This window comes from Lutra lutra, chromosome 15, assembly GCF_902655055.1.
Source record: "Lutra lutra chromosome 15, mLutLut1.2, whole genome shotgun sequence".
In the NCBI taxonomy this organism is placed as follows: domain Eukaryota; kingdom Metazoa; phylum Chordata; class Mammalia; order Carnivora; family Mustelidae; genus Lutra; species Lutra lutra.
The window spans coordinates 8562163-8583917 of NC_062292.1; the positions used below are offsets into that span (position 1 = coordinate 8562163).

Consider the following 21755-nt stretch of genomic DNA (forward strand, 5'->3'; position numbering starts at 1 on the left):
GCAGAGTAATGTTTACAAAATTCCTAAACCATATTTTTGGGGTGCCATAAGCCAGAGACAAAATAAATTTCCACTTCCATGTTCAACAATAATAAAACTAAGAATACAGATAAAAATCCACATGCACATTCTCCTTGAGGGTTTTATTTCTAATTAAGAATGTAATTAACTGAACATAATAAAATCATTAGAGGCATAAAATTTCATTTTTGTTTTTTAAAGAAACTTTTTATTTCAGTTCACAGAAATATTAGAAGGCAATAAAAATCACATTGCATAGACTTGCAAAAAGTAAATTAAGTGTGTCTTAGTACTTTTCATTGAGTTGTATTGAATTTTTTTTACTTAAATGCACAAAGTATTAAGATATTTGCTGTATTAATGATATTAATTAATGTTATAATTTGGAACTATTGATAGTCTTACTTTAAAATTTTCATTTTTATACATATGTCATAGATAAAAATTTGTCTATGTGTTTCACCTACATAAATTATCTCTTTAGTTAGGTTATATTTTAACAGTATCTGCATTATTAGTGCAAATACAATCCTATGTATGTAGTATAAGCATGAGAATATATGATTATGTTTACTTAAGTTTAACTAACTTCTCACTGTAGATTGTTTTTTTTTTAAAGATTTTATTTATTTATTTCACAGACAGAGATCACAAGTAGGTAGAGAGGCAGGCAGAGAGAGAGGAGGAAGCAGGCTCCCCGCCGAGCAGAGAGCCCAATGCGGGGCTCGATCCCAGGACCCTGGGATCATGACCTGGGCTGAAGGCAGAGGCTTTAACCCGCTGAGCCACCCAGGCACCCCTAGATTGTTTTTTAAAAAATAAAAAACATGTATGATTCACAAAAAAGAAAGAGAGAGAAAGAAAATACCATTCTCTAAAGGGACAGGTACAGACAGTTCCATTATCCTTTCGTCTTGATCATGCCTTGTATGATTTGCAGCCAGACTAGCCCACTGTGAAACCCAGCGTTTGTTTCCAGATGAAGACGTGCCTTCCTAAAGGAGAAAAATAAGGGAATGAAATCAGAGCCTATTTAGTCAGTTCTATGTAGTCTCATAATCCTGTCATACGAAGCCATATTCAAATCTCACGTTGCCATATTACCGTTAATTAAATTTCCTCATATTTAGAATGAAGATTCTCTAGGTACCCCTTTAACCACATCTTATTATTACTGTGGACGCAGTATAATTTGCTCTACTTATTAAATACTAATGATGGCACTAAAATAAACACTTGGAGCTTCAAATTCACTGTGGCTGGATGAACCTGGGTCTGCTTCTGCAGCCTCAGGGCTACGACAGTGCGGCTGGCCCTACTTTGTTCTCTGTAACAGGAGCCTGAAGGTTCTCTAGCCCTCTAGGTGCTTCTAGGAATCGGACTGGATCCAGAGTCCCAAGGGGTATTAAATCTGCCCGACCATGTCTTCAGGGATTTCAAAAACAAACCCAAAGCTTAAGACTTCTTTTTACAACACTTTACTATTTCCAGAAGAATCCAGAAATCACTCAGCCTTTAAGAATTTTTCTGTAACTAGCCTGAATCTCGACTTGTGCATGACTAGATCTGGCCTTAAGGTGAGTGCTCTTTGAATCGTTATAGTCAAGTGTGAAATGGAATTTAATTCATGATATGGTTCCATAGACTCATGGGCATATACTGGTAATTTTTAATACCTGGGCAATCTAGGCATTTAATGTGGGAGATCTAGGAAGTACAGAAAAAAATCCTGTTACCTCATGAAAAATCTAAGTCCAGGATTAATTTTGAGACTGGAATATAACCAAAATTGTATTACGAATTATTCAAAACAATACCTTAAGTATCAGATTTACTACTAAGGATGATAGGCTAAAAACTGATGAAGTATTTTACACAGACTACATACACGATTTCATGAATAGGTTCAAATAGTAGGTATATAGTGACATACATACAGTGAAGCCTAAGGAGTCCTCCAAAGCCTGCTGAGTCCTTGAACTCCCTTTCAAGAGTCTGTGCCAACTGCCCACAGCTCTCAGCCTGAAGGAAGTACCAGAGCCACTCACACCTTCACTGATAGTAGAACTATTCTGTCAAGAGGTTCTCGTGGCCTGGTTAGGTGACTCCTTCAAAGGCAGGTGCAGCATACTGGGGCTACATATAAAGTCCACTTGGCATGGGTGGAGGGGATAGAGAAGGAAAGAGGGGGGGTCTTACAAAGTTCATGTTCATCAGAATTGTTGCTTGAGCAATTAGAAAACCCAAACACTGCCTCGATAAGTATCACTTGCTTTCAGTAAGGAAATTTGGCATCTTATAAAACAGAAACTAGAATTAAAATTCTCTAAGATTGAGGAAGGAAAAAAAGAACACTAAAATCCATAATTGCTTTCAGGGAAAAGCAGACCACTAAAAGGGACAATTTTAACATCAAAGAACAGGTGGATTAACCTGTCTATTGAAATATTTTATTTACATCTCATGCAAATGTAACATTTTATTTATAATTTATATTTTTAGGTTTTATTTACCACTTGTATATTTATTTACCATTTATAGATTTTAAATCACCTAATTTCCTGAGAGATAGTATGGCACAACGAGTAAGAGAATGAGTTAAGAAAATGAGGCCTCCTATGGTTCAAATTCTGGCTCCGTAGGTACCACGCTTTGTGACCTTTGTCAACTTAATTTCTACGTATTTTATTTTCCTTATTCGTGAAACGGCCCAAGAAAGCTCCTATTGGTTGTTAGCTCTTACTGTCTCAATAAATTATAATGAATTAATACTTCTCAATTACATACATCTTTCACATTTCTCTTTGACCTAACAATGTGGAATGACATTCTAGTGTCGTTTCCAGTACAGGAATAACTATTTGTGGAGGGCATAAATCTCGGGCAGTTACTCTGCCAAGCGGGTCAGACTTCACTAAACTCCCCGTAAACAGGCTTTATCAACAATCCTGTTAGTGAGATTGTAGCTGAAATGGGGCATTGCCCAACACCAAGGCACTCTGTTAAACGTGGCCGCTCTGGATTTGCACTCAGGTCTTCCTGGCTCTACTGTACCAGACTGACTCCCTGCCTTTGTTAGTCAAGGCAACCTTGGTTAACTTAGTGTTACCCAAATCACATCCGGGGCTGCACCGTACCTGCACTTACTGACGTATGAAAGTTCTATCTGGCACGACAGTCAGGCCTGTCCATGCTCAATACATGCCCTCCTAGGAAGTTTAAGAAACGTATGTTTTTTTGTTTTATCTCATAATGCCAATCAGAGCAGTGAGCATGTAACTTAACTGCTTTCTGAAGTTAACATTATTTTTCCACCGATGAACATAATAACATAATTTAAAAGAACGTAACAACAAAACTGAAACAGAATTACTGCAAAATTGCTTCAGGCTTTTATTCGAAACAAATTAATTTGTGAGAATTTAGTTTTTAGAAGAACTCTCAAGGGGATATATCAATTACTTAAAATAATGTAATTACAAAAAATGATATAAATTTACATTTTTGTGCAAAAGTTACATAGGAGGAAGGGATGTATACCTCTGAGTTGTGAAATCCAGGTGTACTCAGTGGCTTTCTTTCTTCCATTACTACTGCAGCAGAGCTGAGAGCCCAATCTTTTATCAGATCTTTATGCTTTTCATTGATAATAGGCCTATTATAATCCTGATTGTCATCTACTCCAAATACCTAGGAGGAGAAATTATTTTATAAATGAGAAGTCTGAGCACCAGATCACTAGGAATAGGATCAGTAACTTCAGAGGCAAATAAAAATACTCTGAATTAATTTCGATGGGTAATTCACTAGTGAGGAAAACATGTTTAAGGACAGTGTAACGTCCAACTGAGGCGAGAGTTGGAAAGAAAAACTGGGCTGTGGCAGCTTACTTTGCAGTAAAGGAGACTATCCTTTTTAATATTTAGCCAAGTACTGTTTGATGATAAACACCCAGGATACTACATCTGATTTGTTAAAAGAGGTAATCATGTTACATATTAGAACAATGCAGAGTGAGGAAAATACTACTTCAGCTTGTTTCCAGCCTGTCTCTTTGCTCCATCATTTTTGAGAATCATGTTGCAAAACTGTAAACATAGGCCTGATTTCACTGGTTCTTTCCCTAACAAAAGGGTAACATTTACATACATGAATTCAAATTACACTTGGAATTTTTTTTTTAAACCTTTTTTTTTTTTTAAAGATTTTATTTATTTATTTGACAGAGAGAGATCACAAGCAGGCAGAGAGGCAGGCAGAGAGAGAGAGAGGGAAGCAGGCTCCCCACCGAGCAGAGAGCCCGATGCGGGACTCGATCCCAGGACCCTGAGATCATGACCTGAGCCGAAGGCAGTGGCTTAACCCACTGAGCCACCCAGGCGCCCTACACTTGGAATTTTTTAAGGTCCCAAATATCAGATTTTGTTGTGTGATCTCGGTATAGAGTACAGCATGATCTTCAAATTTTATTTGCCTAAAAATTCATCAAAAGGCCTTTGAAAGGCAGATCCTGGGTCTCCTCTCACGGATCAGGATTTTCAATAAGCAGGTGGGGTACCGTCAAGACTTGAGGGATACTTAAACACAGAGACCAGTAATCATGTGCTCGATCAAGGGCAGGAGCTGATCTTACGGATTTCCTGGCACGTAACAGGCTGGAGAACAGGCTTGTCAAACAGACCGGAGAAAGGTTATAATAGGTAAACTTTAATATTCCATTTTACTAGTAAGTTTCTTCATTCCCAATGCTTTTACTTATAGACTTTATTTGTGGCTCTAATTACTACAATCAAGAAAAATATTATGTGTTTGAATTCGTGCTTTGTAGAAAGGGTCTTTAGAACATAACCAAAGGGCCTTCTTTGCTATAAAAAGGGGAAAATACCCTAGGTTAAACTCTTTTCTAGAAACCTTTTTAATGATTATACAATATACCTGATAAATTCTAAAGCCCACATTTAATGAAAGAGACAACAGATTTTCAAATTCTTAACTAAAACTTGGAAATTTTACCACTAGGTGGCCTTATTACTTAATATTTAATTCAAGTATAACTACAGTTTTCAAGAATTGTGATTTAATATCTGCTGAACCACTCAATAGTTGAATGATCTCTGCTTTAAAAGTGAACTGTATATTGCTAATTTTAAATCAAATGTGGATTTTAATAATACACGGAAGCATAGAAGGGAAAAAACAAACTTGTTTCATTTTGTCAAACAGCAGAATTGTTAAGTTTAACCACAACAGTAAAGAATGCTGTGTACACTGTTCCACATGTTCTGCCTCCAATCCCACTTGTAAAGAAAGCAAATGAGAGCTACTCGAGTTACCTCCGACTACCTTAGAATAAAAACTCAGTATTATTTCTAACTCAAGTCTCTGACCTCCAAAGTTACTGGACTTTATTTCCTTATTTTTATAACTACTGGGGGGGGGGGAATCTAACTCCAGTTTGCAAGTAAAGATAAAAACACACACGTGTGAGTGTGTGTTTGCATGTGCTACCTGGTATGTTAAATATAAAAGAGCTCAGGCGATTTTCTGATTTGGTGATAATTACTTCGAATTCATACTCAAAATGGACTTGCAAAATTTGTGTTCCTCAAACATTTAAGCACCACCAGTTTCGAGTAAAACATAACAGATCTCTCCAAATCACTCTGATACTCCTTTGAAATGATAACAAAGTACATGCAAAGAAGTGATGCTTCTGGGGGAAAAGGGCTGAGCCTGTACAGAGAGGATACTCAGATGACTTTCTACAGGTGCCTTGTAAAGCATCAGACACAGCTGTGCATACACCTGTCAGAGTTTCTAAATCAAGTTTGTTTCCCAAACAAGTGACAGGGCCTGAGGCACGACTATGGGGGAAAGAAGTCTCCAAATTCCTACCTGTATTTTTTTTGAGTGTTTTGAAAAATTAATGGTAGCAAGGACTACCCCCTGAGATCCCTATCCTTTTCATGTCTTGCTACAAAAACATCCACTTCTGAGAATTTTCATGTGAAAACAAAGAGGATGTAAACATCTTATACTGTGTCCGTGTGCTTTAAAGCTATTATAGTTTTCACATTTCAAAAAGCCATTTCAAAAAGCATGTACAATCTGACATAGGATCCAATAGTTGGACGAGACTTGAAACCTAAGTTTGCTAGATTTTCCTGTCTTTTCATTGTAGCCTCCGTCCCTGGATGATTTCATCCATATCCGAGGCTTCCCTTCGATTTCCAACCACAGGCAGCTGCTCCCCTGGGATCTCTCTTCACAGACGCTCAAAAACATTTCACAAATGCAGTGTAGTGTCTGTCAACCCTGGGCTCATGCTTCTCCTCCCTTTCCTGGGCTCAGTCACAGCCCCCAACTTGATGTAGTACAAAATCAGATTCTCTCATTCAAATATTCATTTTTAAGACTAAAAGTCTAGACTGAGGAAGGGAGAGAGAGAGATCAGATACCTGTCTAGTTATTATGCTTCCTCTCTAAGACAGCCCCCCCACCCCAAGTTCGTCAGTCAGTTTCTAATTCTTCCAGGCGGAAGCAAAAGAAAGGAGTGGATGGGAACAGAAAATTTCCTTTTGAACTTGCACTATCTGCTCTCTGGGCCAGGCAGATGCTTAAAGATAACTCATTCATCTTAGGGGGTGGGGAATGCTCACGCCTCTAGGTCTCCTGATGGAGGCAGATGCATCTCTATTTTGGGGAGTGACTGTGACCCCTGCTGTGGCCTCAAGGTTTAGGGTAAGAAGACAGTACTTCCTCACCACCCTACTCCAAGAATTATGGAACACGTCCTCTCTCTCTTCCTTTGGATGTGTGCCTATGATATTTGGTATCTCACTATCATGATATTTGGGATTTCACATCTGTATCTCAGCGGCTCCTCTAAACAATTGTAACTACCTGCTCCTGAGGTAGGTACTTAGTATTTTTTGCAGGCAACTGGGCTAGCCCTGTAGGGGCTTCAACAATATGTATAACTTAGTCCTTGTTCTCAGAGAGCTGAGGTCTAATACAGGGGGCTTATAAAGAAAAGAGAATGTTACCTGAACCATGTAGAGGCACTCTGTAGTTAAAACAACATTTCTGTAAGAACCAGACTATATTTTTAGAATTTAGTTTCAAATTTAAAGACATGAAATGTTCTCCAGATGAAAAAGGTCCAGTATGTGTGGTACAAACCAAGCCTGTGAAAATTCTGACCTTGGTTTTTTTAAAAAACCACGTGGCGTATTATCATCATTGTCACTATTATTTAAAAAGCTCAGACTGTTCAGAAAATGTCCACAGTGTTAATTCTGAAATTGGAGGTGGGGGGAATAATGGTATATCAAACCAAAGAATACAGGGTCAGTTTTCATGGGGGTAAATATCCCACTGATTAAATACTTGTAAAGAGAGGTCAAATTCTATTTGGTGACATCAGGTAAGGGGTTTTGCTTATTGTGGCAAAGTAGAGACCAGTGTGAAAAGGCGTGGAGAAAGGGGGAAGAGTTACATCTGCATATAAATTTAGTAATAGGTACAAATGCAGAGCAAAATGGTAATTCAACAGCAATAGTCCTTAATTTATTAGTTAAAAAAATTTTCCAAATCAGTTCAAAGATTTCATCTTTCTAGAGAAATGAGAAACATAACGATAGGCTAAACATTAAACTTTTCTGGGCTTATTTTAAATTAGCAACTGAGGAACAGTATTGTATTAGTGTATCAGTCATATCGAAGCGTCTAAGCAAATGTGCACTCAAGTTTCAACCTTGGATGACTGACCTACTCTTTCCTCAATGAGCACGGACTGCCCGGGTAGCGGGAGCAGGGTCTCTACCAGTTCAAATGCACAGCAAAGGTTTCCACGGCCCATGAAAATCACTTGACACATGCTTTAAGAACTATGCAGAATCCTAGCCTCTAACATCAGAGAACGAAATCAGGAAGACTTAACAGAGAAGAATTTCTTTGAACATGTTAATTTTCCATAAAAATCTAATTTCATTTTTAAAAAAGAAAATCCCTCAAAAGTCACTGGAGTAAGTGGTTCTAAGTATTTAACACTGTGATTTTTAAACATTTGTAATCAACTTTTAAAATTTAAAATTTGGATAAAACTATTAGAAAAAACAGTGGGGTTAAGAGAGACATTTTATAATTTATCATGGCATGTACATATGCCCCTGCATGTTCACAGCAACACTATTCGCAAAAGCCAAAAGGTGGAAAGAGCCCACGTCCATCAGCAGATGAACGGATAAATAAGATGTGGTTTCCCCACACAACAGTGTACTTGTCATAAAGAGGAATGACGCACCGACACATTCTCCATCATGGATGAACCCTGCAAACAGGCCACGTGAAAGCAGCAGGTCACAAAAGGCCACGTGGTGTATGATTCCACTTATGTGAAAAGCCCAGAAGCAGCAAATCCACAGACTTGGAAAGTAGATTAGTGATTGCTAGGGACTGGGAAATGGAGTGGGTAGGGTATCTCTTTTTTGGGGGAAGAAAATACCGTGAATTAGACAGTGCTGATGGTCACACAGTGTGAATATACTAAAAGCCAACACACTTTAAATGGCCAAAATGGGGAATGTCATGTGAATGACATTGCCTCAATTTTTTAAAAAAGGCACCATCTAGTTTGATCTTCTTCCCTTTTACTTCTCTCTGTGTAAACACGTGCTTGGATCTGTCCCCTCCCTGAACCCACCCTGTGGTCCTTCATTCTTCACGCTCCCTAGGAGTGTTCTATCTGTCCCTCTTCCCTTTCCCGCACTGCTTAGCATTCTCTTTCTACTAGCTCCTCCTTTCCTAGCTTTGAATTATGCTCAGGTCTAATTTCATGCATCTACAGTTAAAATATCCAATTTCTCTCTTTATGGCTCATTTCCTTGACATGCATTCCTTCCTTTCATGCCTAAAATATGCCTGCTCATCAATGACCATCTTACCTTTTCCTTGCTACACAGATCTTTAAGTGCTAAGCTGCTAGCTGGGTATTGCTAGAAACTCCAAGGCATCTCCAGTCTTCTACTTATCAAGGCAATTCCCCTGAAACTTACACATGTATTTCTTCTGATACAACCTGTATTCTTTTGGAGCTTTCATACCAACACATAGAAGGTTTTTAAACTATGCATTTGAACAAGTTTATGTTAGGATCAAGATACAAACTAGTTTCAGCAAATAAAAAATATAGGAAAACCTGTTTGTGGAGGCTTGGCCGAATCTGATCAATTTATAAATGCATTAATGAAATTAGCTAATCTATAGCTAACCACACACAGACACCAACAAAAATGAAAGAGCATGGCACAGAGCCTTTGTTCTCATTATTCATTAAAAAGAGACTGAGTGTCTACTACATACCAAGCACTCTTCTAAGCACAAGAAATATAGAAGTGATCAAGACAAGTAAGGTCATTCTAGAAAGAACAGGCACAAAGTAAACTAGCTAGAGGGGCATTCTCTAAGGAAAAATAAGACATGGGCATGTGACAGGGACAAAGAAGAGGTGAGCAGCAGGGCTACTGGAGATAGGGAGGGGAGAGAAAGCCTCCGACAGTGAACTAGGAGAAGGAAGGAGGAAGGCAAGCAAAAACGCATGAAGAGCTTACGGGCTGAGGGCACGGTAGGTGGCAAGTCCTACAAGCAGGAAAATAAGTAAGATTTCATATAATAACACAGGAAGGAAGAAAGGGGAGCCTACTGAATGTTGTTAAGCTCCTGACTGAAGAAAGGTGAGGGTTCGGATGTGAAGCTTTGGGGACCAGCACAGCAGGAGAGGGTTTCCTGCACCTGAGAAGAGGAGCTGAGAAGGGGAGAGGAGCAGTAATCAGAGTGACCAAAAGTCAATACTGACAAAGATTTTTCTTTACGAAATTGCTTAGTGAAGAGAGGGCAAGAAAGATTAGTAGAACAGGAAGAAAAATGAAGCCCTCAGAATTGACCAGCTAACAAGTGCCCTCTGCTCTGCTCCATTAACTCAGATCACTTCTGGCCTGGCAAGAAGTTGAAGAGAACGTTAAGTCCAGATCCAAATGCTGCCCGTTATCGAGGTCGTCGCTCACTGCTTGAGGCTCTTCCCTGATCTTCTGTTCTTCGGTTCTGTGGCCGAGTGGACCCGGCACATGCTGCCTTCCTGTGTTCTGTCTGGCCTGGGCACCTAGATTCTGACTCTGGTTTATCAGGGTTCCCCTGGCTCCAACTTGGGTCTAATCTAAACTCTTGCCCTGACCTCCCAAACTGCTTCCAGCTGGGTCGAGCACTGACTTTCTTCATCCCGTGTTTCCAGGCTTGTTACAGCTTTCCTTGTTCTGGATTTGTCCAGACCACCTACTGCCTGTAGAGCAGCATGGGTAGATCAAGGCCCATGAGAGAACAGAATATGCTCTTAAGAGGCATTTGGGGGGATATATGTTGCCACGAACACATGGACAGGAACTGAAACTCAGGGCAGGTAGAGTATCTGGCAGAACTGGTCTATGTATGGTATGGCACTTATGGAAAACACTTTTTTCAAGATAGAGCCTCAAGCCCTCTACAATGAGCAAATTTGTTTCATTAATTTAATATTTAGCTTTCTGTTCTCACTACAAGTTTTTCTCCCTTAGGTTGGAAGGCTAGGACATAGCCCTGATTCGCGTCCTCCTCTGCCCTCAGCCGTGTCTGTTTTGATGGAGGAATAGGAAGAAGCAGCTGGCACTACAATGGGTTCTCAAGACACCACAGGGAGGCCAAAGGAGGGAGGGCCGGGGGGGGGGGGGCTATTACTACTGTGGAAAACAGTTACCTTTAATCCGGGCAGTCAACAGCACTTTCTTATTATAGCACATGTCCATGCAAGCTTAGACATAAAACTCAAGAGGTCTTTATAAATAACAAGCATTTGTGTTAATATCCTAAGAAGTGAATGTGGGGACAATGCATAAAATGAGGTTATCTACTGACAAACACACAGCATAAAGACATGAACCAAAATGCTGTAATCCCATAACCTGGGGTCTGGGGCGGGGCATTTCAGCACCCTTTAACTACAACCAGCACAAAAACACAAAGATATGGTATTTCAGCTTGATGATTTCTTTAGAGAGATCCTATTTTAAGTGCATCCAACTTCTCCCAAGTTAACAAGCAAATACCTTTTCTCATTGTCTTCTTTAGGCCCAGGAGTACAGTGTTGTTTTGGGGAAAAAATGAAAAGGCATTCAGTGCTGTATCATGTGCTGCTGTGGCTTACTCACTTCCTTCTGATTCTGTTTTGATTCCAACATGCTATTTTCTCTCGGTTTTCTCTGTCTCCTCGGGGTGATTCTTTTTAGCCTCCTTTGCTCACTTTGTCCATCACTGTTCACCTTACTAAGAACTTCATTGTCTCATCTCCTCTACACATTCTTTCTAAGTAATCTCATCTATTATTTTGCACTGAGCTACTCTCTAATATTTTCCAAATTAGGAAGTTAGCCCAGGTCTCTTACCTAAGGCCCTGATGTTTCTCTATCTTTCTATCCAACTGACTACTGGACATGTCAGCAGTTCCTTAACTGCCTTCTCTGCTTCCAGTCTTTCCAATTTTCAATGTAGTCTTCCTACTTTTGATGGTGATGTCACTGCCCTATTTAAAAGTTTTCGGGGATTCCCCACCAGCATTAAAAACTCTAGAGTCCTTCATATGATACACAAGGGCCTTCAATATCTAGTCGGATTTTATCTCTCTAAAATAACTGGGGTTCTCTGAATGAGTCCTCCACACTCCCATGCTCCGTATCTGGAACAGGTTGCTCCATATTTCTGGAAAACTATCCCTGTTACAGGATTGATTCCACCTACTTAAGAATGAGCTCAGATGGCAATTAAATTCAGTATTTATTGAGGACATATAAAATACCAGGCACTAGGTTCCCACAGTTCTGGAGTTTGCATTCATGTGTGTGCACGCGTGCGTGTGTTAGGGGGTACTGGGGAGGTGAACAGACAGACAGGAAAGTCTCTGTGGAACTGTCTTCTCTTGGGAACTACTGGCACCCTTCCTCCAATAGCTTATGGCTATCAGAACACTCATAGTATTTTAATTCATGTTTTCTCTTGTGTATTTCCATTCCTCTACAGACTTATGTCCTGTGGGGAAAAACTCTGTCTTTCCAATTTGAATCTCTCTCCTCTATCACAAAGGATAGCAAAGGATGTAGAGTAAAGGTTGCTAAATGAATAAATTGATGAAATAAGCCAGCTCTTAAATGATGGGGTGAAAAAGGAAAGACTGCACACAAGTTTTCGGGGCCAAGCAACTATTAAACACTAGGTGGAAAGGGGCTGAAGGCCCGAACTTCTGTCCACACACCTGACTCGTCCCAGCAATCTGATATGACACCTGTATTGCTCCTACCCTCCCTGAGTGCTTCTTAGGCCTTGATTCTGGCTAGTCTCGGTCTTTGTTTTCTCCACGCCCACAAAGTTACCTCATCTCCTTCAGACATTTGACGCCTGCTTCCCTGCTTTTGTTTCCCAGAGCCTGATTTTAGCCTGAATTTGGCTTCTGGCTTTAACCACAACTCGCAGAGTCTCAGCTCTTTTCTTTGTATTCACAAGATAATGCAGTGACTATCCCCTATAGTTATGGGCAGCTCTGTTTTCTGGTTTATACCAACTGGGAATGACTCTGAATTATCTACTCATTCACACACTGCCATTACTTCCCTAAATGAATCCTGCATCCTGCTTTAAAATCTTAGTTTTCTCTGTTCAGAGTGGTACTGTGTAATTTGCCACTGAAAAAAAGCTGCTTCTGATGATTACAGACAGCAGGTAGACCCCAGGTTTTGTGGTCCCTCTCTATCTAGCATTTTCCTAAGAGTCTCGCGTGTACCAGTGACTTCTTTCTTGGCTTTCTGTTGTTCTGCATGGGCCGCTTCCTTGCACTGTCACTTCCCCTTGGGATCCAGATCTGACTCAGGCTGAAAGAACTTTCCAGGACTGATCAGTACCTTGTGTAGAGATCCACATGTGGAGATTCCTAGTAAGGACACAACACCGCTAACATTTTTAGACATCTTATTATAAAACAGGCATTGTGATATGCATTTTATAGATTTCATCTTTTTATAAGACCTGGTGAACTTTCTTCCATTTTAGGGAAAAAAGAGAGGTTTAAAGAGGTTAGTTTACTCAAGGGCAAGGGCACCTATGTAGCGCATGCCAAGGTTAGAGTCAGTCCTCATCTGTCTGCCTGCAAGTGTCGATGTTCTTCAGCCCCACAGCAGAATCGCTCAGTGTGAAATAACCTCATGGAGAAAACACCGATCACTACAAATACAATATCCATAAACCAAACAAAGGCATAAGAAGATAAAGTTAATATTAATCTGAATTTTAAAACTTCTTACTATTCTCCTTTCCAAAACCTCTTCTGTTATTTTGCATCTTACAGTATTTTACATAGCAATATTCTTGTTCTCAGTAATCAGAGAGAAAATGTAGAACTTTAAAATAACCTGAAAGAAATATCATTATTAATTCCCAATGACGAAAATAATTCAAAATCATCAAGAGGCATTTTCTGTGATAACACCATGCCCTTAGACTTCTTTTAGTATAATCAGGAAACTCACTTCATTCATCTGTTTCTTTCTTGTTTTATTTTTCTTATTAACAACTGTCGTAACACTGCTCACACAGCACCTATTTCCTAGGCTAATGGGCCCCGGAAGTTTGAAGCTGTACGCTCCAACGGTAAAGACTTTTGAGTGTGTGCTCCTCACATAAACGCATGCTTTGAAATTATATACATATACCAATGTAATAACAGATTGCAAACACTGGAGAACACACCCCCAAATGTAAATAAAAACTAAAAAATTAGAAGAAAACACAAGTCCTAATAATTTTCTCAGATCCCAAAGGTTTATCTTGTCTACCTCCTGAAAGCCCTGCCCCTTAGCTCATCTAAAACTAGGGCACCTCAAACATTAAGGTGCGTGTGAATCACCTGGGGATGTTGCTTTTAAAGCAGATTCTGATCCAGTGTATTTAGATCAGGGCTGAGATTATTTTATATTTCCAATGAGCTCCTCAGTCGATGCAAAGGCCGGTCACACTCTGAGTAATAAGAACTTAAACAAGAGGTTATTGTTTAGCCAAACTTAAGCTGCTGTTTTCTAGGGGGTAAAATAAACAGCAGTCCTAAAGTCAACTTTCTATTTCTATGGACAAAATTAATAAAAACTGCTTTTAAAACCATACAACAATCATTATACGCATTAACCAAGAACATCAAAGAACAAATCCAAAATGTAAATAATCATCGTGGCTGGGCATACACTGAAAGTGGCTGAATGCAGAGTATCAGAATGAAACTCGTTCTGTTTTCATACACTTCTATCTCCAAAGGCAGCAGGGAACAGAAAGAAAAGAAAATAAGGACAAAGAACGAAACCCGACTAAAACATATACGCTTTCACATGTTTCTGACATGAAATTAGCAAGCAGGAAACCTGTGGTTAACTATCATCAGCTGACATTTATGTTGATATCAACAGAGGCACAGCAGCCTGGCTTTGTTTTATAGTTTTTACAGAAATGCAGAGTGAAGACGGTCACCAAAGTACATGGTTTAAAATTCTATCTTAAATTTACACAACTTTAAAAGGTCCAAAGACCTACAATGTATAAGAAACTCAGGCAAAAGCTCAGAATATAAGCAGAATAAAACCGGAAGGCACTTTGGTTTTACTGTTAGTCTCGCAGGCCCCTCGCAAAGCCCTACAGTTCCAACACCGCTGACTACATGAAAACACGTCATGCTGGCCCTCCGGTAATTTCCAACAGTCACATACACCAAAAGAAAACTTCCACCATCCCCAAATTCCAGTTATTTACCTTGTCAATCATTTTTCTTGCTTCCACTTCCTCACTGTTGGGATTCTCTAACTCAATGGTATAAGTACCCTTGTCACTTTGGTCATCATCATTATCCTTTTCAGAAGTGGCAGAAGTAGGTTGATTTTTTAACATTTTATCCATCTCCTGGCTTGGTCTGTGCCCAAGACTCCCTGAACTTCTTAACAATGCAGTTTGTAGGAAGGGAATGGACACCGATGGCTCCTCTGATTTCTGTTTTAACAATTTCCCATGTGGAACACCATGCCCCCCTCTGTGATGCGTAGAGCTAGTCTGTAAAGACAAAGAAACCACTTTGGCATCTGCTGTTGGAGATTTTGTTTTTTCAAGTTTTGCGTGTGGTGCTGAGTAAGTAGTTTCCTGACACAAAATTCCCGCACTCTGAGTAAAAGAATAGGACCTTCTTTTCCTGGGACTGTCTTCGTCAAAGAATGCAATCATAAAAGCAGTTTGACTTACAACGGCTTGGTCTTGGTGCTTTTCAGCAGCCTGGGCCTTCTGTAGCTTCTTCTGTTCGGGATGGTGGCGCCGTAAGTGCTCCTCCAGAGCTGCACGTTTGCTGCAGCGCCTGTGAGCGCCAGCGTTTTCTGAATCGCTCTGTGTACCATCGTCATGTTTATTTCCTGGACACAGAAGAGAAACCACATAATAGAGGAGGAAAAAATCCCATGTAGAAAATTAGACACATATACAAAAGTGCTAGTTGTTTTTTGCCTCCTCCCCCTTTTCAAGCCAAGTCATATGTTCTTTTCAGTAACAGGCTCTGCAAACTTCCTCCATTGCAATGTTCACATTCAAATTTTATCAACCAACAATGAGGTCCTTTATAAACAATTGAATGGGATTGCTTTTCTTTCTCCAAATTTTAACTTTATAATGATTCACCAAAGCCTGAACAGATAAGCGATGCTGTATCAGCTGTGACTGTCTGTACTTATAACATTGATAAACATTAATCCTGCCTCCAAACCTTACACTCTGTTTGAGCAATCAAAAATTCACTTCTAGCATGAGAGGCAAAGAGAAAAGAGGGTGATCCCGGAGAGGCTTATCACAACACAGTAAAAGAGAATGCAAACACTATAAAGATGGGATGAATTTTAACTTTCAACAACGTTCAGTACTTGCAAAAGTATAGCATACTTTCAATAAAAAGTATGCAAAATGTTAATAAGATACAAATTGGTAGTTTCCACCAATTAACTACACACTTTTTTTTTTTTTTTTTTTTTTACAAGTGTCTTTCTAGATGCGGGAATTTTGGCAAACTTACAACTATGCTCTAAACTCTGATGGCTTCAAAAGTTAAATAAAGCATGCTAAAGGCCTATCACAGAAAAGCATAGTCTATGAAATCCTATATAAATGTAACCACCTTCTGGGCAAATGGCAGGGTGCTAAATATAACCAGCTAAAATCTGTCTTCTCTATAAAGCATATAGAGTCAAGTTAGAATACATTTGAATTTTGAAACATCAGGTTCCTACAGAAAACAGAGGTTTTCTGTTACCCTTTGTAGTTCCACTAGGGAGTCAATGTGAAACTTTATGGGAATTATTTTTCAATGATTTAGAATTCTCAATACTTAAATAAGTCCATTAGAAGAAATAATCAAATGATAATTCTGTTATTATAGCATACATTTACTGAAAAGTCAAGAATTACGCTCTGCATGTTTTAGACTGAATCACAAATGAGGGCTTCATTGATGGCTTCTGTAGAAGTGTAAATGAGTTTAGTCAACTAGGTGCAGTGAGCCTTGGCTTCTAGGACTGAGTTTAAGCTTTTCCTGGGTTACAGATCTGAATCTGATACCTGCTGAATAACACGGTATCAAGCAAGACAAAGATCAGAACTGAAGACCTGTTGGCCAGGAGGGGCAAAGGGCACACGTCCAAAGGAAAAAGTTGAGTTTTAATACTCATGGGTTTGTTTCTAATGAAGTTAGAGGTTACCAATTGGGGCCAATGATTTAACACAAGAGGACTGGTTGTCAAAATGTGGGACACAAAAGGTGTGAGAAGACTCAGGAGAGAGAAAAAGCACACACAAAAACAGTAATGTTCTGAAAAAGTAACAGGCTACGGAAACAAAGGGAGAGAATGGAACCAGCATGAAGGGGTTTGGGGAAACACTCCCAGCAAAGTAAAACTGATGAATGTTAGCAACATCAGATAAGAACAGAACTGAAAATCTTTCTTCAAATTAGGAACTGTTCAAAATGCAGTATGAAAAGAAACAAAACAAAACAGGTGTCCATTTAATGGAATCCCTACCTTCAGGTAATTAAGCTAGGAATCAGGGATAGCGGATGGAATGCAAAACCCAACTAAACCACTAATTCAAATATAAAACTCATTAAAAAACAGGCTATTTTACAACCTATTTCATTGCTGCACTGGATAAACTGAAAAGGAATCCAGTCTGTAAGAGCCGGAAATGACAAACTCTAATATTTCCTGTATAATAAGAACAAATAACCCATGCCACATATAGACAAAACATGAAAACGCCACTTTACAGAATTCGAGTCCTGTACCAACATGTAAAATTTGGCACTTAAGCGGTGTCAGATCCTTTCAGCATCTTTTCTTTAAGTTCTAGTTTAAAAACTTGTCTTTATGGGTTAGCCATTATTTTTTCTCAAAAATTATTATTCCTTCTTGTATTTGTCTTACACCACGTGGGACATCTGATCAGAACTGCAATTTCTCTTTGTTCTCAACAACAAACAAATCACTACGAAACTCCTCACAAAGTGTCTGTCTTGTCTGTCATTAACCATGCCCAAACACGCTCAAGTCTGTCGGGTATTTTCTAGGGTCGGTTAGCTGCACCACGTCAGAAGCTGTGCTCAAAGAAGCTGCGACTCTCCTAAAGGGTAAAAGTGTATGGGCTTTGTGAACATTATTTTCTTCACTGTCCCAAAGCGCGTGCACTTTACTCTTGTAGGAGCAAAGTTTTTTGCTTTTATTTTACTTACTTTCAAGTTTCTGAGACTGATTCAAATAACCCCTGAAAGCCTAATTATTGTAAAATTACTATTTGCCATAATTACCTTTATTTAAAATCTATGTATACACTTTCAACATTCTACATTATGGAAAATCTTTATCTAATGATGGCATATCTCCCTTTGGGGAAAAGTCAAATGTCATTTATAAATATGTCTGGAGAAAGAAAATAGAACTTGAACCAAAAATGTATTATATTCATAAAGGCAAAATTTTCTTGGATGGCTTATAAAATGGTCTGAAAGCAAATCCAAAAGAAGGGCTCAGAGCAATGATAATATCCTGGAATATGTCTACCTATAAACCAACTTTGAGGGACCACAGTAATTTGGACAGTTTCTGGTAAAGCTTAAAAACATCTCATCATTAATGTGTATGTAGATACAGTGTGAATATGGGCATTACACCTCTGTTTGGAGTCAGGCTTACAATGGGCCTTTGTCAAGAAGAGAATGTCTAAAACTTATGGCTTAAAATAATAGCTAATATAGACAGTATTTATAGACGACTAAAAAAACAATGGCATAAAGGTGCTTTAAAATGGTAGCTTTTTAAAGAATCTTTTAACTAATTTTTGACATTTATTAAGAGTAGTTTAAGAAAGACCATGTCATTTCTAAATTTCCAATGTATATGCTACCTTTTACATTAAACTAGGACATTAGTACCATTTATAAATTCATGAAAATGGTCAGTTTCCTAATGGGTAGCCTTGACTTTTGAGCTTTAGCCGATACAGAGATACATACATGGTTCTCAGTTATGCATTTAATATTATCTGGTAGATGAAGAGGGAACAGTCACATGTGAAAAGTATATATACCAGGTAACTGCTTATGATTATAATTAGATATACTAATATACCACCTTACTATCCTGAAATGTCTTAGAAGCAAATCAGAACAGGTATTTCCTCATTACCTGACCAGACAAAATCCCAGGGCATAAAGTACTGGTTAGGCCAGGGTTAGTCTGAACAGTGATAGTGAAGTCATTCATAGTCTATTCAAATTATTGAGCCCTTGCTTCATAATAAAGTCCCCAGGTAAAGTATTAGAAATACAATAACCTCAATGAGCATTTTTTTAAGCTCATTTTAAGCTCATTAACTCCTCGTATAGAAACAGAATGGCCAGATGAACATGCAATCATTCCTCTTAAAGATAGCTTATTAAATAAAATTAAGATAGGGTAATTAAAATATACCTAATTAGCAAAACAATGGAAAAATCATTCAGATGATACCCTGATACACAGGTATAGATATCTGACTAATTGTGGCCGAGCATTACACTAATAGAGCATATACTATTTCACAAATAAACACCCAATTGTGGAGAGGCAGGCAGAGAGAGAGAGGAGGAAGCAGGCTCCCTGCCGTGCAGAGTCTGACATAGGGCTCGATCCCAGGACCCTGGGACCATGACCTGAGCCGAAGGCAGAGGTTTTAACTCACTGAGCCACCCAGGCACCCCAGTGATTTCATAAGTTTTACTATCAAAAACATTTTTGATTCAATTGATTCGCAGTATCTCTAGACCAAAAGTTTTTGTTTCATGAGTAACTGCTGAGAAAAGCTGGAAGCACACTACCAACAATGTCACTGAATTACTAATGCAAACCTCTGGCCCATCATCAAATGGCTGGTAATTTCTTTCAAAATCTAGACACTGACATTTTACTGGAAGCATCACAACAGAGAAGAACAGAATTGAATAGAGCTTTTCCTTAAGTCAAGGAAATGATGAGAATTGTCTTCTAGGGAATTCCACTGGTGAACAGAATGAATGTTTTATTTCCACAGGAAAAAGAAACATTTTTAAAGGCATAAATTAAATTCACGAAACCAATCTGGTTTTGGCAGGAAAATGAAGACAGACTGTTTTTAATGAGTGAGGTGGACAAAGGTAGTATGGCTTGCTTTTGAGCTTCAAAATCAAATACAGAGCTTTGAAAAGCTGACGTTTCCTACCATATAATTATTTATCTAGAAGTATTTTGGTTAACTGTGAAGACTGAATTTTCTTTATCACAAAACAGGAAGTTCTGAAATGATCAATTCACTTTACCTTTCAACCTTTTCAAGTAAACGGGAACATCACTTTTAATACTTTTGGAGTCCTCTTCTGTTCTCTCCCACACCATCTGGGGAGGGTTGTTCTGCGCTAGCCAGTCAGCAACTTTGTTTTCTGGAGCCATCATTCCTGTTTGAATCCCTGGCAGGTCTTGAGTTCCAGGAGAAGACTTCTTTGACTTGTGGCGCTGATCAGAAGTGAATTTCGTCACATGGTCTCTAATAGTGACCTTCCCTGGCGTACTGTCATCAAATTCAATGGTAAATGAAGCATGCCCTGCACCTGTCGTATGGGAACTTGGTGTGTCTTTTGTTGGGATCTCATGAATAGTGCTCTCTGTGATTTGTGATGGCTGCTGAAATTCTTTTGTAGGGATTTCAAAGTAACTTGGTTCCCTACAGAAAGGAAAAAGTGCTTCTTCATTTGCAGCTGCGGATTGTTCCTCAACTTGCTTGGCATCTGTGCTGCACCCTAATGAAAACAATAAGAGAAAATTCAAAATATTTGGGAGCTTCTAGCACTTAAAGGAGAATAATTATGGCCATTTATATTGTGCCATGAGAATCAGAAGGCAGATCACAGCCTGGATGAAAACGTGGCAAATGTCACAGAGCAGAAATAATTTTGATTATAAGCACAGCATTCAGTAGCAGAAGATGCAAGATAAGTAGCAGCAGTGACAAAGAACAAAGCAGTTAAGAGGTGGACCCTGCATGGCTAGATCCGTATTTCTTCCAACTTGGATCTAGAAATCAACAAGATGCAAAAGAAATCAAATATAGATGGAGATGCGCATTAGACATATACATCTAGAAACATGGAAAAAATACGAATTTCCTTATCAAATCAGGAGGATGAAGTATCTATGAACACAAAGTAGAGCTCTAAAGAACAGGTGCTTAAATGAAGAAAGAAACATGAAGTCAATATGCAAGCGATGTTCTCGAAGTAATGAGAACACTTACCATTCCTCACCGTGACATTTAGAGACATTACTTTTAGAATTATAAAAATAACATTACTGATGTGCGATCACTGCAAGAAGATGGATACATGTTATAAAGAAGAAAAGAACGACTAAAGATAAAACATGCGGTTTGCCTGCAGCATTGCAATCCAAGCAGTAGTGTGAAAGAAATAAGGTAAAAATAGAAATTTTAGTTGCCAGCCAAAAATTCCAGAAGAAAATCCATGTGTGTGTCTATACAGCAGAATATGCACAAGTGCCAAAAATTCTTAGGAGGAAAGCTGAATTATAAGTCTCAGATCAAAACAACCAGAGTTGGCAGAAGGGACTCTGGAACACAGTCACTATTGTTCTGCTATCTCAGAAATGAAGATAAAGGTATAAAAATATACACATTTGTACACAGTATATTTGAGTGAAATTGGCAAATAAAATATATAAATGAAAATGACTACTGAAATGTCTTCTTGTAAGTATGGGTTATTAGTGCAAATGAAAAAATTACTAAACAGATAAATAAATAAATAGAAGATTAAACTGACCTCTTTTTCAGGCAGCAAAAGAACCATGTCTATTACTAAGATGGCAAAGAGTTCAAATGAAAATATTTCCCTAAAGCTCAGAGAAGCATTCTATTTTTAAACAAATTGATGGGAAAACCATACACAGATAATTTATTAGGAGGAAAGGCAGTACACGGAGACTAGGTTGTTTCCAATCATTCCCTAATTAAGTGAAGTACTCTTTGGTCTCTTGAAGTATCTTTTCAAATATTAAATCTTGATGGAT

General features: G+C 38.7%; 1 protein-coding gene across 13 annotated transcripts in view; it reads right to left on the minus strand.

The window, feature by feature from the left end:
• Positions 1–21755, minus strand: part of CEP170 (centrosomal protein 170) — a 124316-nt gene that overhangs the window by 30784 nt on the left and 71777 nt on the right. For 7 of the 13 annotated variants that reach the window (XM_047705785.1, XM_047705784.1, XM_047705788.1 and 4 more), the window contains exons 8-12: positions 19994–20470; positions 15370–15533; positions 14890–15183; positions 3562–3711; positions 890–1016 (exon numbers count right to left, since the gene is read on the minus strand). In XM_047705785.1, coding sequence (XP_047561741.1) covers positions 890–1016; positions 3562–3711; positions 14890–15183; positions 15370–15533; positions 19994–20470 — 1212 coding nt within the window. The remainder of the gene's footprint in view (positions 1–889; positions 1017–3561; positions 3712–14889; positions 15184–15369; positions 15534–19993; positions 20471–21755) is intronic. The other 6 variants (XM_047705792.1, XM_047705789.1, XM_047705790.1 and 3 more) reach the window with 3 other exon arrangements.